This window comes from Solanum pennellii, chromosome 2 (assembly GCF_001406875.1).
Source record: "Solanum pennellii chromosome 2, SPENNV200".
In the NCBI taxonomy this organism is placed as follows: Eukaryota; Viridiplantae; Streptophyta; class Magnoliopsida; order Solanales; family Solanaceae; genus Solanum; species Solanum pennellii.
The window spans coordinates 50,244,040-50,257,384 of record NC_028638.1 but is presented as its reverse complement, the minus strand read 5'-3'; the positions used below and the strand labels follow the sequence as shown (position 1 = coordinate 50,257,384).

Sequence of the window (13,345 nt, the reverse complement as noted above, 5' to 3'; positions counted from 1 at the left end):
ACCCCAGTACAGTTCACACGCGTCATATTAACTAATTCGAGATAAGTTCTGTTTAGTGCATTATTAGTTTCCTTCTGTATTTCATGAAGATTGAAGGGCTTTGTTTCTATACTCTCTCTTTCACATTGTATCATTCTCTCTCTCTCTCTCTCTCTTCCACTGTGATAGCTGCTAACTCGTTTTTCTCCTGTTGTCGTTGTATTATCTTTCTGCAAAAACATTCATCCTGGCAAGAAAACCAATATTAGAAACATCCTTAAGTCATCCAACTTGTGAACCAATATCAGAATAATTTTAAGATTCTAGACAATAAATTAACAGGGTCTTCTTTTAATTGAAATGTCTAGTGAACATATACCAAGGAAAATAAAAACCATAATGAAATTCAAAAGACAAACCGACAGAAGAATGATAAAGCACTATTACGTTGTGTTCTCCCCAATTCACCTTGCAGCATAAGATACTGAGACAGATGTGGCAATAAAAAGGGTGGCGGCCAGAAGAGAGAAGGTCCACCCACTGTCACGCTGGTGAACACCACGCTGAACCTTCACTTCTACAAATAGTCCCCGTATCTCCATTTTGGCCCTAACACCACACTAAACCACTAAGTAGGCCAATTCCACAAAACACCAAACAAGTCATAAATTAAATAACATGATTTTGACTCGACCTATTGGCCATCTTTTTCTGGAAAAATGGAAGTGCGGCAGAGACGTGCTAACGGATTCTTCCCACTTTAAATGAATTATGATGTAAATTTTTCACCTATATAACTCAAGCTTTTTTTTTTTAACAGAGAAAGGATACGTATGAATTATTACATGCAGCTTCAATTCTTTTTACTTGTAATAATTCCCATAAATTGTAAAACTTTTAAATCTTTGAAGATTATTTTTAAAGTCATAATTTAATCTACATCTAATTTTCCTTTATAATCTCTGTTGAAACTTAAAATTAACGAACTGACATATTTTGGATACTGAGGGAAGCACGCCAGATACATATCGTACAAGAAGTAATTAGATACATCCCTTGAAAATAAAAAAGGTTCACAGTCACATTTCCAAATCAAAACACGCAAAAAATTAATAATTGCAAAAGTAGATAACACCTATAGCAGTCCAAGTCTCATGCCAAACCTCTACATTCAATCCTGTTAATTGTAAACCAAAGAAACTCGAACACTATTACCTTTACAACAACAAAGCATTTCCAATAAAACACCAATATTGGTATGTAGGGACCGAAACCACTTCAACTATATTATCGTCACCATTGTCAGTGAGGCACATCCTACCCTCACCCCACTTGTGGGATTATACTGGGCATGTTGTTGTCATTATCAATGCAAGCTGTAATATTCTGCAACCATCCATCAGCTAAAATGAAAACATATCCAGCAGCATCAATATTGGTGTCTAGTCCTCGAGCTCTTGGGCAGCACCCTCCTCCGATGAGGTTGATTTGGGAAAGAATTCTTCACCAGAATACAGCTCTCGAAATATCTGCACAAAAACACCAAATGAGGATACCGTCTGAGTATCTGCCCTTCTCCTACATCACTATAAGCCCTTCTGAAAAGCATGCAATGGGTCATGGTAAAGACGGAAGAAGAAGAAGGAGGAGGAGGGCGGGAATAAGGGAAAAAGAACATAGGGACCTACATAAAAGAAGTCCATTTAAGAAATGCATGTTTACCTTTTCTGTAGCAACCAGAAGATCGTGGTAATATGGACTACCATCTGGCATGGGGGTACGGATGATGTTATCTCGTACATCCTGAAACTGATGGACAAAAATTGGAAAAATCAGGAAAACTATCACAAACTCAGGGACCATTTGGTGGCATGTTGGATTAACTAAGATTATTAGTTCCTGGATAAATAGTTAATTATTTGGGGATTGTAAGGTCATGACAACCTGATATGGTGTGTTTGCCGCTTGCAGTTGGCTTAATAATGCTGTACATTAACGGTAAGCCAATCTTGCGTTATACACTCTTGGATTAAATTACCAGTCCAAGAGTAATCCTCACGCAGAACAAGGGTTTTTTATGATCTATAAGAAACTAGATTTATTAACTGCTCTACAATTTTTTATTTTCCATCACAAATTCATCTCAGTCCATCAATCTAACACTAATTATCCATAATTTTCAACTATGAAGTACATAATGTACAAAAGAAGAATCACAAATTGATTTAAAAAGTAGAAAACAAGATTGTGCATCGTTAGCAAAAATTATATATTTCAGGACATAGAAAGAAAAGCAACATCCATATGTGAGGAACAGGAGAAAAATAATGAAGCGAAAAAAACAATAGAAAAAGCAAGGAGAAAGAAATACAAGACAAACAGAAGGAAAGGGATGGTGATCAGCTGAATGGAGGAAACAAGAGGAGATTGGAGGCAGGAAAGGTTATATGTCAGTTACATGGCTTTTTAGGTTTTGTTTGTTTTTTAGGGGTGGGGGATCAGCCCGGCTGCAGGGTAAAGCAATCTGCAGGAAAGAGGACTCACCGGAGGTAGCAAGATGTGACTAGAAAAAGCTCTGTGTTGGAGGAAGATGGAGGGCAAGAAGGAAGGAGGAATATAAATGAAGCAAATGCTACCCTCTAGTCATATTTATAAGTGAGGATCAGAAGGGTAATTCTCACACTTACCATGAGATCTAATCCCTGGATATAAATACCAAAGACGTCCTCTGTGATAAAATTATGAGCAAAGTGGCTGATAAAGTAATCAAATTGCTCCACTCTGACTTCCAATTTTACACAAAAGAAGGGATTGATAAGCTTCAAGAATGATTAATTTCTGAGTCAACCGACTAATGAACTATGCTAAGTTCTATATGATAAGTTGACAGCCTATATCAAAATGTGCAGAAGATTCTGAACAAAGATGATTCAGAACCCTGAAGAAAAAAAATTGACGGACTGCAACAGCCCAAAATGAAATGTTCATGACAGCTGTTTGGCCGCTTTTGAGAAGAAAAAAATACCAATATGAAAACCTTAGCAAAATGAAACAAGAACTGGGGGAATATCCTTATAAAATAAAATTGGAAGAGCAATAGTTTAGAGCAAACCAAAAACAGAACAGGGTATTAAAAGGTTATAGCAGATACCTTAGCAAGTTCCTGAGTATAAAAGACACTCCAAAGTACAGCAGGTTTTGCATCCCCTGTTTCACTTTGGTCCTCCACAAAATTATTATTCCCAGGACTTCCAGAAACAGGAACATGAAACAGCACATCGATGGCTGTATGTAATAGCTTCTTACCCTGAACATCATCCTCACATATAGCTGAGAGATAAGTCAAAAACCTGAGAGAGAAAACAATTGACCAATTGAGATAGGGTAAGAAGACACTCAAGGAATTAACCAAAAACGTGCAACTCCATTCCATTCAACTTAATAGTATCAATTGACTACTATATTTAGATATATTCACAATCAAACTACTGAAACCACATTCTTAGAGTTGCCAACATGATTTCAAAAGCTTAACAGGGAATATTTGTTATACAGGTAGCTGAACAAACTTGATAGATGGATGAAGATTGAGTCACAGAACTTGAGCATAACAAACTTGGTGTGTTTCAATGTTATATTTCACCTTTTGAATAAAGATGATTAACTAGAGCAGTAACATTCAAAAAGTGGAAGGCAAAGGTAGTAACATGAGCAGAACATTCTAAAAGTGAAAGACGGACTAAAACCACATCCTAAAAAAGAAGATGAAGTCTGAATGATATATTTATAGGGATGAATCAGAAGACCATACAGCATTAGAGAAGTGGTGAGTGAAATAGACATTAAGCGGGTGAACTCACATTCCAGAGGGGCAAACAGCTACATTGCTACTCAACTGAAGCACATGGATTGCTGTGACCTGCTCAGGAAAGAGAGCTGGGGATGGGGAAGAGAGGGGAGTTGACAAGGTTAGAAATTCAATTATTTATCACTTAAAAACAAAAAGGTGGGTTAGGAATCTATCTTACATCTAGGAGGAAAAAATGCCAGACAATTGGCTACATCCAGTTTCAAAGAGTGCTTTGAGATGCATATACTCCTCGCCAGCTTCTCAGTTGTATTTCGCGAGCCAAAATCATGAGCATCAGGGGAGGAATGAGGGAGTGGTGATCGAACCACCAAAGATGGAGCTAATATCAGCTTATGGCAGAACAATTCTTGTTCAGAAGCCAAGCAAACACCCTTGTAACTCCCACTAGCCTGTGAAGTAATCAAAGTGGCATGTCAACTCATGAACTTTACAAAAATCCAGTTGCACCAAACGAGGGCAGTTAAGAGTTTATATGAACAAGAAGAGCATCGCTTTGAACCTTGTCCATAAGGAGAGAATTAACAGGCATCCGAAGAACCTGGAAACAAGTTGAAGTAAAGATAGACATTAGCCTCCTCGGAAGATACTAATGATAACAACAATTAAAAGAATTATAGAAAATTAAACATCAATTAGTGAGTATTGAAGGATGGACACATAAACAATGATTCGTATGTTTAGCACATTAAGAACTTCTTGCAAATTTCCGAATAAAACTAAACTATGAATGACAGAATCAAGACAAAGAGAACTTTTTTATTAAAGAAAAAAGACTAACAGAAGAGAAACCCAATCAAGGTGATATCTTCTAATTGACACGTAAAAAGCTTAGCTAATTCAGTTGTCAAAAAAAATAAAGTTAAACTCATTTAGCAGTCGTCAAAAGTAAAGAATAATCAAGTTTGTTTGAAAAAGATTTTTTCAATACTACAAGTAAGCTCATCAACATTCCTAGCTGTAAAACAGCAGGGCAAATCATCACAAACGTATAGCTAGCATTCTGAGGAATAAAAATACAAGGCCAGCAACTAGCTATAAACATTCAATAGACTTTGTAGCTAGAGCCAAGCTCCCTAAGTTACATGCTGAGAGCCCTGATACATCATCCAACTGCAAATTTAAGACCTTTATTAGCGCTCTTCAGAGCTATGTTATGCGCCTCTCTCACTTCCTTATGATAGATTTTGACAAAACACAAACTCTTCTCTATTTTGAGGATGATGGCAGGGTGCAGAGAAAATTATACAACCAAAATGAAAAAGGACCACAAACATAACGCATATATGGAATATCTTATATTCTCATACCACGATACAACAACACGAGGGGAAAAAGGGAAAAGAACCTCACTGGAACCAAATTGCAAGATAATATGATGGAGTTATACAAGCAAAAAAAGATGTTAAAAGACGTACATAAATGCATCCTTTGACTGCAGCACGACGACAAAAGGCCTGCGGAAGTTCCCCTTGACCATAGATGGGGTAAATCATAGCACCAGGTGCATTAGGAAACCTAAAGTTTGAGAACAATGGGAAAACTACATTCATGACAAGGAAGCTTAAGATCATAGATATCAAGGCATATAAAGATAACTTTCCATCTTGTGGACCAATTATTATGATTAATTACTATCAAGATCGAATCTCATTCTCTTTTTCTGACAGTTCTAAAAAATGATTAACTAATCTCAAAGAATTGCCTTGTCAAAAAGACAAACCCAACTATACACAGAGCTCTCCAGGTTGACTTCCGATCTCACAGTTAACCATCTTACCCACCACAAGATCAAGGTTTTGACTTAGCATAAATGCTCAACGAAGAATTGACAGACATGAAAACACAAATGATGGGCATTCCAAGGTCAGACCTGCTTCATCCACACATGCAAGCATAACCTAAGCATGCATCCTATTGAACTTATTTTTTGATATACCAGAGATGCAAATGGACAATAAATATATTAGCCTAATAATATTATTTTCAGGATTTCCATGAGCATGAATCTCAGTTGTGGATAAAGCAGAAGCTAAACAGCAAGCAAATGGAGGAGGGACTTTCATGATTAGTACAAAACCATTTATGTACAAATGGACGAAGTACATTCAGGATTACTACACTAATGTTTTATGTATTGAAGAAAAGATGGAAGAGGTATTTTCATGATTTCTACATGACTGTTTTAAGTAAAATGGAAGGGTGAGAGTAACCTGCCAACAGATGAGTGATAAAGGGACAATCGATCAATACCATCTTTGGTCTTAAGAACACTTCTGCAAACATCTGCATTCTCTTGATCATACTCTGCCATAGCTATTGCATATAGAACAATCCTAGAAAACATAAAAAATAAGTTTACTAATAAGCCAGATGAATTAGCTCTGCCTAACGTATAGTAAAAAACCTCCAAGTGACATACCAAATTCTGGACAGACAACCGTAAAAAGTTAATACTCAAAAACCATTCAAATTCTGGATACAAAACCGTTAACAGTTCAAAAACATAAACCGTTCGCATTAGTTTAAAGCAATGATTCGTAGACCTTACAACATTAAGGGAATACAAGTTCAACTAATAAAACAAGCCAATCTATGTCAGAGGATTCTAATAAGTTTATCACTTGCACCACAATTTTATTTTATTTTATATTTTATCACTTGCACCACAATTATAAGATTCATGTCTAGACCATGGGAAAGCCATCCTACAAATTTTTCAACAATCAAAAAGAAGATGCCGTAATGTGTCAGAACTCCATTGCAATAGCAGAAGTCATACATTCACTACATTGATGTCATAGAAATCAGAGGTAACATATAAAAAACACTAAATTACTTTGGTCTAAGAACAGAACAAACAATTATCCTCCCAGTTCAAATTGCTTATAATATAGTATAATATATTACAGAAGTAAATACTCTACTTTTGGCATGCTTTCATTCAATCTAATGAAAAGCTTCCTAGTTCCTAATAATTTTTTTATATAAATCTTCCTACTTTACTAGGCTGAGACATCACAATCATACAGGAATCACACAATCAACTAATGCTACATCTTCCTACTGTCTATCGAATGGAAACCGAAAGCAAAAAGGAATAGCAGAAAACAGGAAACTGTGACTAACAGAGAGAGAAAGGCGATTCGATCTGTACGATTTTAGCTTTGCCGAGAGCCCCATTTTGCTTAAAAACTCCACGAACGGACTCTCTAAATCCTGCTCCGAGATGCTCTTACTTTCGCTACTCTCCCCACCATCAGCAGCCTCAAGATGCCCTTGTACCAGCTTGAAGAATCTCATCAGCTGATTCTTCTCCGTAAAGCTTAGTTTCCTATCCTTGAATATTGCGCTGCGCGAGTCAGGTACACTCTCCAAATTGCCCTCTCCATCACTGATAAAACTCCCATCTATGCTCTTGAACTCAATGTACTGATTCACCTCAGACTTCAAAATTAGATCAATCATAGCATCTGCACACAGCAAAACCCTAGGCCCACTCAAATCAATGTTGAACTTTCGGGATTGCGCCAAGGGTTCAGAGGAGTAAGAGGTGATTTCAACGGAGGAGTAGAGCGGCTGGGTAGTGAGAGGGACCCGAATAAATCCCGAATCCATGTCGGATTGCGGAATTGTGAGATTGGAGGAGGATTGAGATGAATGAGATTCAATGTATGAAGTGAATTCCTGAAGTGGAAGCGAGGCATAGTGGCTACCGTATGAGGGGTTAGGATCAAGGTGAAGGACTGATTTTCCGGCGGCGGAGGCAGCGGAGGCGAGTATGGCCTCCGGCAGACCGGTGCCGACCACTATAAGGTCGAAGTTGGATGGTTCAATGGGAGGGTACGACGTTTCATCCATCAGTAAATCCAGCAAAATTTTTAGATTCAAGGTCTTTCATATCATAAATAAAGGTGGACTTATTTCTCATTTTCTCGACTCTTGGGGGTATAAAAAAAAAAAAGAAACTCAACTAATCAAGTGAATAGATCAAATATATAATTACATAAATATATCATATAATCTGATATTAAAATGTATACGAATAAAATGTTTAAATTCATATAAAATTAATTATGTAGGTACATAGAATGTGCGTTAGCATGTATAAAAAATTCTTAGATTGATTTATCATATATTAATTATATATTAGGTATACATAGGTTAAATACGTATTTTAGAAAGATAATGCTAATAATGCACTATACCAAATATAAAGTGTAACTAAACCAACTTCTCTTGTCCTCAAGAAAACAGGGAATAACACCTTCCTAGCTGCATATTTATATATGTTTAAATTTTATGTGTTCAATTTTAAAAATTTTAAGTATTGAATCTATTATGTTTTTAAAGTTATGAGTTAATATTCTTCATTTGTTGTAGTTTTAATAATTTTTTACGTATAAATTAATGTTTTGTGTTGAAAGTGAATCTATTATTAATCTAAATTAACGGGTCAGTGTGAGTATATCCATATAACTATGCACTCTTTGAATAAGAATTCGTTTTCTGAAAGATTCTAATTTTGGTACTTTGATAGGTCTCTGAGATCCTTTAGATGACCTATGTTGGAGGGATATTTCTAGTCGGTCAATTGCGTAAAGCCCGCGATAGCAGTAGGATTGGAAAGTACAAAGAAAAGACAATTCTTGTCTATTATATTAGTATTTCTATTGAATTACATATATTAAACTAGGGATAATGCCCAAGTACCTCCTCAACCTATGCCCGAAATCTCAGAGACACACTTATACTATACTAAGGTCCTATTACCCCCTGAACTTATTTTATTAATAACTTTTTACCCCTTTTTAGCCTACGTGGCACTATCTTGTGGGCCCAACGATGGTTGACTTTTTTTTTCAAACTAGTGCCACGTAAGCTAAAAAGAGGTAGAAAATTACTTATAAAATAAGTTCAGGGGGTAATAGGACCTTAGTATAGTATAAGTGTGTCTCTGGGATTTCGGGCATAGGTTGAGGGGGTACTTGTGCATTTTCCCATTAAACTATTATAATAGATTAATACTTCCTCTGTTTTTAAAAGAATAATCTCCTTTCATTTTTAGTATGTTTTAAAAAGTATGACCTCTTTTTTTTTGGGTAACATTAATTTTAACTTTTTACTTAGACATGTTTAAGGCCACAAGATCAAACGACAATTCTGTACATTTGGCCTAACTTTAATTCAGGACCACATGATTCAAAAGTCTACTTTATACTCTTAAACTCCGTATAAATCACTTTATTTTTTGTGATACGGAGGGAGTATTAGTTAATGATCCTGACTTAGTGAGTCCTAGGCCTGCCCATGGGCGCCAACATGGTTCCAATTGGGAAATTTGGAAGGTATGATGAACTGCAACATATATGGGGCGATAGGGATAATTTCATAGGATCATGCTTGATATTTTACTGGTTTCTTTCATATAGTTTTTTTATTTTATTCGTTTACGGTGTTTTCTTTGCATTGTACTACTTCATCTTAATGTTGTTTTGTTGTTTGTTTCGTATTCTTCGTCAAGTGTTTTGACTTTTCTTCTATCCAATCATGTAAGGCATTTAAATTGTTCTTTTTAATTGCTGGATAATTTGATAAATTGTCGAATAGGTCGTACCTGGTTCTTCTGCTGAATCCGCTGGGATAAAACACAATGATGTTATAATTCAGTTTGGTGGAAAAAGAATTCACAGTTTCTTGGAGGTAAATTATTACCTTTCCTCTTGTAAAACCTTTCTTCTCGTTTTTACTTGGGGGTACGTTATTGCTTTTCTTCTTGTTATTGTTAAGAGTATATTTAATTGCATTATTTTAGAATCTTCATTAGCTGGGGAGAGAGAAGTATTCACGGGTCACTTTTCCGCCTTGTTGGAGTAGTGATTGTGGATATGGTTGTTCATTATTATGGTTCAATACAAAATTACTAATTTTCATGAGGATACGGTGGTTGCTTCTTCACAAGTTTAGAGTCCTCCTTATGTCTGTTAGCATGTTCATCTGTATCATCACAGTTAAATCTTTTCACATGCTTTGTGTTTATCATCCAATGCAGTATGCAAAATGTCTATCATGCATGTTTTTTTTTGTCATTTAAATGGTGGATGCTATTGTTGTTAAGTTCATATCTTACTAGTGAACCCAGTAGACCACCCTTCCGTCTGTAGCTAAGAAAGGGCTGATATGTCGTGGTTCCAAGGGACATGAGCTTGCTTTAAATCTTGCCTTCATTTGGTAGCTCTATGAATGTTGATTTGTATATTCTTCATCTTGTCAACTATATTGCATGTTGAAATTTTCAACTATCTGGCATCTGGCAACTCTACCAGTCGATGATTTACAGGTCAAGTTATTCTGGTGTTTTTATTTGTACATGACTCATAGTCGCTAGATAGCAATATATGGTTGGAACATAGCAAATGTAAAAATTAATGAAGAAACTTATTCAAGTGTGTTTTCCCTCTTTTTTTGCACGATTATCTAGGACATAATAATCACTTCATTTGCATTAGCTATTTGGTTATGAAGATAGTTGTCATTTAGTCATGTTGTATGATATATTTTTACCAGTTTGAAAATATATTGGTGCTAGTCTTAATCATTGTTTATTGCACCAACTGCAAAATACCGGGTTATGGAACATTTTTTTCTTTGAGACTGCCTATGTTCACCCACTCAATCCCACTTATTATGCATGTTAAAAGTATGACTTTTCCCAACTGTAAAAAGGGATGAATTGTTAGGCCAGGCTATGGCTAAGCCAAGTCAACCCTTGGCCTGGATTTTTATTAGGTCTAATTGATGCTATTTCTAGTTGAATGTTGGGTTCTTTTATTGTACCTAAAAGCTATGTTGCTCGGACTCTTCAAAAATATTGATGGTTGCATGTTGGATCCTCCAAAAATACATAGACCCGACACAAGTGCGACACATTTTTGGAAAGTTCAACCAACATGCTTAAAAGGCTTTCATGTGCTACTCTGCCAAAAACCCCTCCTTTTCTTCAAGTTGATCAACGCAACTCTGTAAATGTACTTTGATACACAGAAAAACAATCAACAAAAACAAGGAGTAAAGAAACATGTGATAAAAAATGCAATTTCCTATTGGTATTAATAATCATTTATCTTTTCTTATTTAAATTGTCATTGGCTATTTGAAAACATGTGGAATAATGTTGGAGAATCTATGGAGTTGGCTGTGATAAGAGCAAGTCATGATGTTCCTGTACATCTTAGGATGGTGGTGGAGGAGGTCACATCAGATAAATTATACAGGTATCATCTTCTTCTTAACATACAGAGGTAAACTAGGAACATCTCATGCTGCGGGAGCGCACTTTATTAATGGAACTGTTATGTTTCTCATTTTATTTTGTCATGTTTCATGATGATTAATAATCATCCTCCATGTCTTGAACATTCATTTTTTTCAGCTGGCCACTTCGGGAGGAATGATGACATTCGAGGATAGTAACATCTTAAGAGTTTCAGGCAATGGGAAGATGTATGGTGGTTCTAACATGCAATGCGAGTTAAGCTAGTTGATTAGTGTTAAAACTTGAATGTTTCTCGTCTGCTATCTATTTTTGGGAACACTTTTTGATTCTCGAGATAACTTAAAACATTAAAACATTTTCTTTGTATAGCGTTGCAGTTTTATGTTCTCCATACATTTTGTTGCATGTGTTTGCAGCAGAAAATCTAGTTTAGTTTTCATGGAAAACAGTTATTCTACTGAACTGCAATTATTGCTTTTCCACTGTGGAAAAACTATATCATTGGCCAGATCGAGATATTAAGTGAAATTCAGATGTTTGGCAAAGTGCATATCAAACTTTTGCTACAATTGCCTTTTAGATAACAAAGATTTTGATTCTGAATTACAAATCAACGCCTTAAAAAGAATGATGACGACCTACCGTAAAATTACTTCTGTAAGGTTAATCTCGACGATTCTTCTAACAAGTACTTGAAAATACATGTTTCTTCAGTTTCTACAATCCATGTAGAAAGATTGGGCAATAGATGACAATTGTTTTCATTTGTTCTATGAGAACAAATGAAAGTGAACAATCTGTCTTTTTTGCATGTTGTTGAAAATGATAGAGTTAATGAAAACGTGAAGTTACTCGCCCTTGACCCATTTAACCCCTTAAACTTGACCCAATATATGAGGACAGACGAATTTGATTACGAATTATTTCAAGTTTAAATGGTTATCGAGGTATTTAGCCTTTATCATATATAATTTTGTCGCACAAACAGAGTAATTGGAGTGACTTATTCTCTTCATCCAAGTAAGTAACACAACTTTCAAAATTGCATCCAACTATGCGGTGAGAAATTTTTAAATAGATAACCATGAAAAATATGAATAAAGGTAATTCAATCTTTAATCAAAACCACACTTCTATGTTATAAGAAGCTAACAAATATTACAAAGAGCACAACTGATATGTCTTCTTATACTAATAAAAGATCATTAATCCAAACACATTCGGCAACAATCAATTTGTAACAAGTGCCTATTGTAACAAATATCCTATTGTCTTATAGGTGCAATACAAGTTCAACAAGTAGCCAATACAAGTAAAATTAGAAGGGTAATTCAACTATCAACATAAGTAACAAGTAGCAAATATCTTGTTAGTAAATATTATATTTGCAGTGCGAGTCTTCAAACTTCATTTCATGCAAGTCTACCTGCAAATAGTCATTTCACATCACAAAAATTAAATAAATACCATATTGCACATAAGTTGAGAGACTTAAGTAACTAATAGAAATTTTGCACATAAGCTGAGAGACTTAAGTAACTAATAGGAATTGAAAATGATTTCTCCTTTCAGAACTAACTGTCACGGACTTAGAGTATTTGCTAAGACTCATGAATCTTTCACGATCTTGACTCATGAATCTTTCACGATCTTGTAAGCTCAAGTAAGCCTTTAAGACTCGAAACGTTAAGAGAATGCAAAGAAAGACTTAGAAAGAGCAAAAGAGAACTTTAGAAGAATGTTTGTATTACTTTGGAAGATTTGCTTACAACTTATCTTTTTGGATTGATTTACAAATGAGATGCCTTCTATTTATACTACTTCCTAAGAGCCTAAGTATAAATAAAAATTCCTTTATAAGTCTCTAAAGTATTTACAAATCATATATTATTATAAGCATGAAGCTCAAAACTTAAAAGTTGAATTACCATTTTACCCCTCTAATAAATTAAAACTTATATAATTTATATATATATAATCTTCTCATTACATAATCTTGACCTTTCAAATTTCTAACATAAATGTAAATAAAAATAAAAATGAGTAATTATCAAGAAATTAAAGTAGATTCATGTATCTTTAAAATTAAATTTCATCTCTATCTTTTTTATATTTATTTTAACAATAATTCATGTGACTTTTCATGTTTCCATAATTTTGTTCTATAAATTTAACTTTTTCAAGAAGAACTTTTATTTACTACTCCTACAATTCTTGTATGT

The 13,345-nt window shown here is 34.9% G+C and overlaps 2 protein-coding genes across 4 annotated transcripts in view; both read right to left on the bottom strand.

Moving 5' to 3' along the window:
- Window positions 1-1,005: 1,005 nt before the first annotated feature.
- Window positions 1,006-7,801, bottom strand: LOC107010220 (rab escort protein 1). Of its 2 annotated transcripts, XM_015209467.2 has the most exons (10): window positions 7,005-7,801; window positions 6,061-6,183; window positions 5,266-5,365; window positions 4,350-4,388; window positions 4,008-4,239; window positions 3,840-3,915; window positions 3,286-3,329; window positions 3,131-3,194; window positions 1,702-1,788; window positions 1,006-1,508 (listed from the first exon to the last, which is right to left on the bottom strand). In XM_015209467.2, exons 1-10 carry the CDS (start codon window positions 7,706-7,708, stop codon window positions 1,409-1,411), a joined length of 1,569 nt encoding a protein of 522 aa, XP_015064953.1. In that variant the 5' UTR covers window positions 7,709-7,801; the 3' UTR covers window positions 1,006-1,408. The 2 variants fall into 2 exon arrangements, with proteins under 2 accessions (XP_015064953.1, XP_015064952.1); XM_015209466.2 differs by having other exon boundaries at window positions 3,131-3,329.
- A 4,436-nt stretch (window positions 7,802-12,237) lies between these two features.
- LOC107010226 overlaps window positions 12,238-13,345 on the bottom strand; it is a 6,368-nt gene continuing 5,260 nt past the window's right edge. For both annotated transcript variants that reach the window (XM_015209471.2, XM_015209472.2), the window contains one exon: window positions 12,238-12,549. In XM_015209471.2, coding sequence (XP_015064957.1) covers window positions 12,493-12,549 — 57 coding nt within the window. In that variant the 3' untranslated portion in view covers window positions 12,238-12,492. The remainder of the gene's footprint in view (window positions 12,550-13,345) is intronic.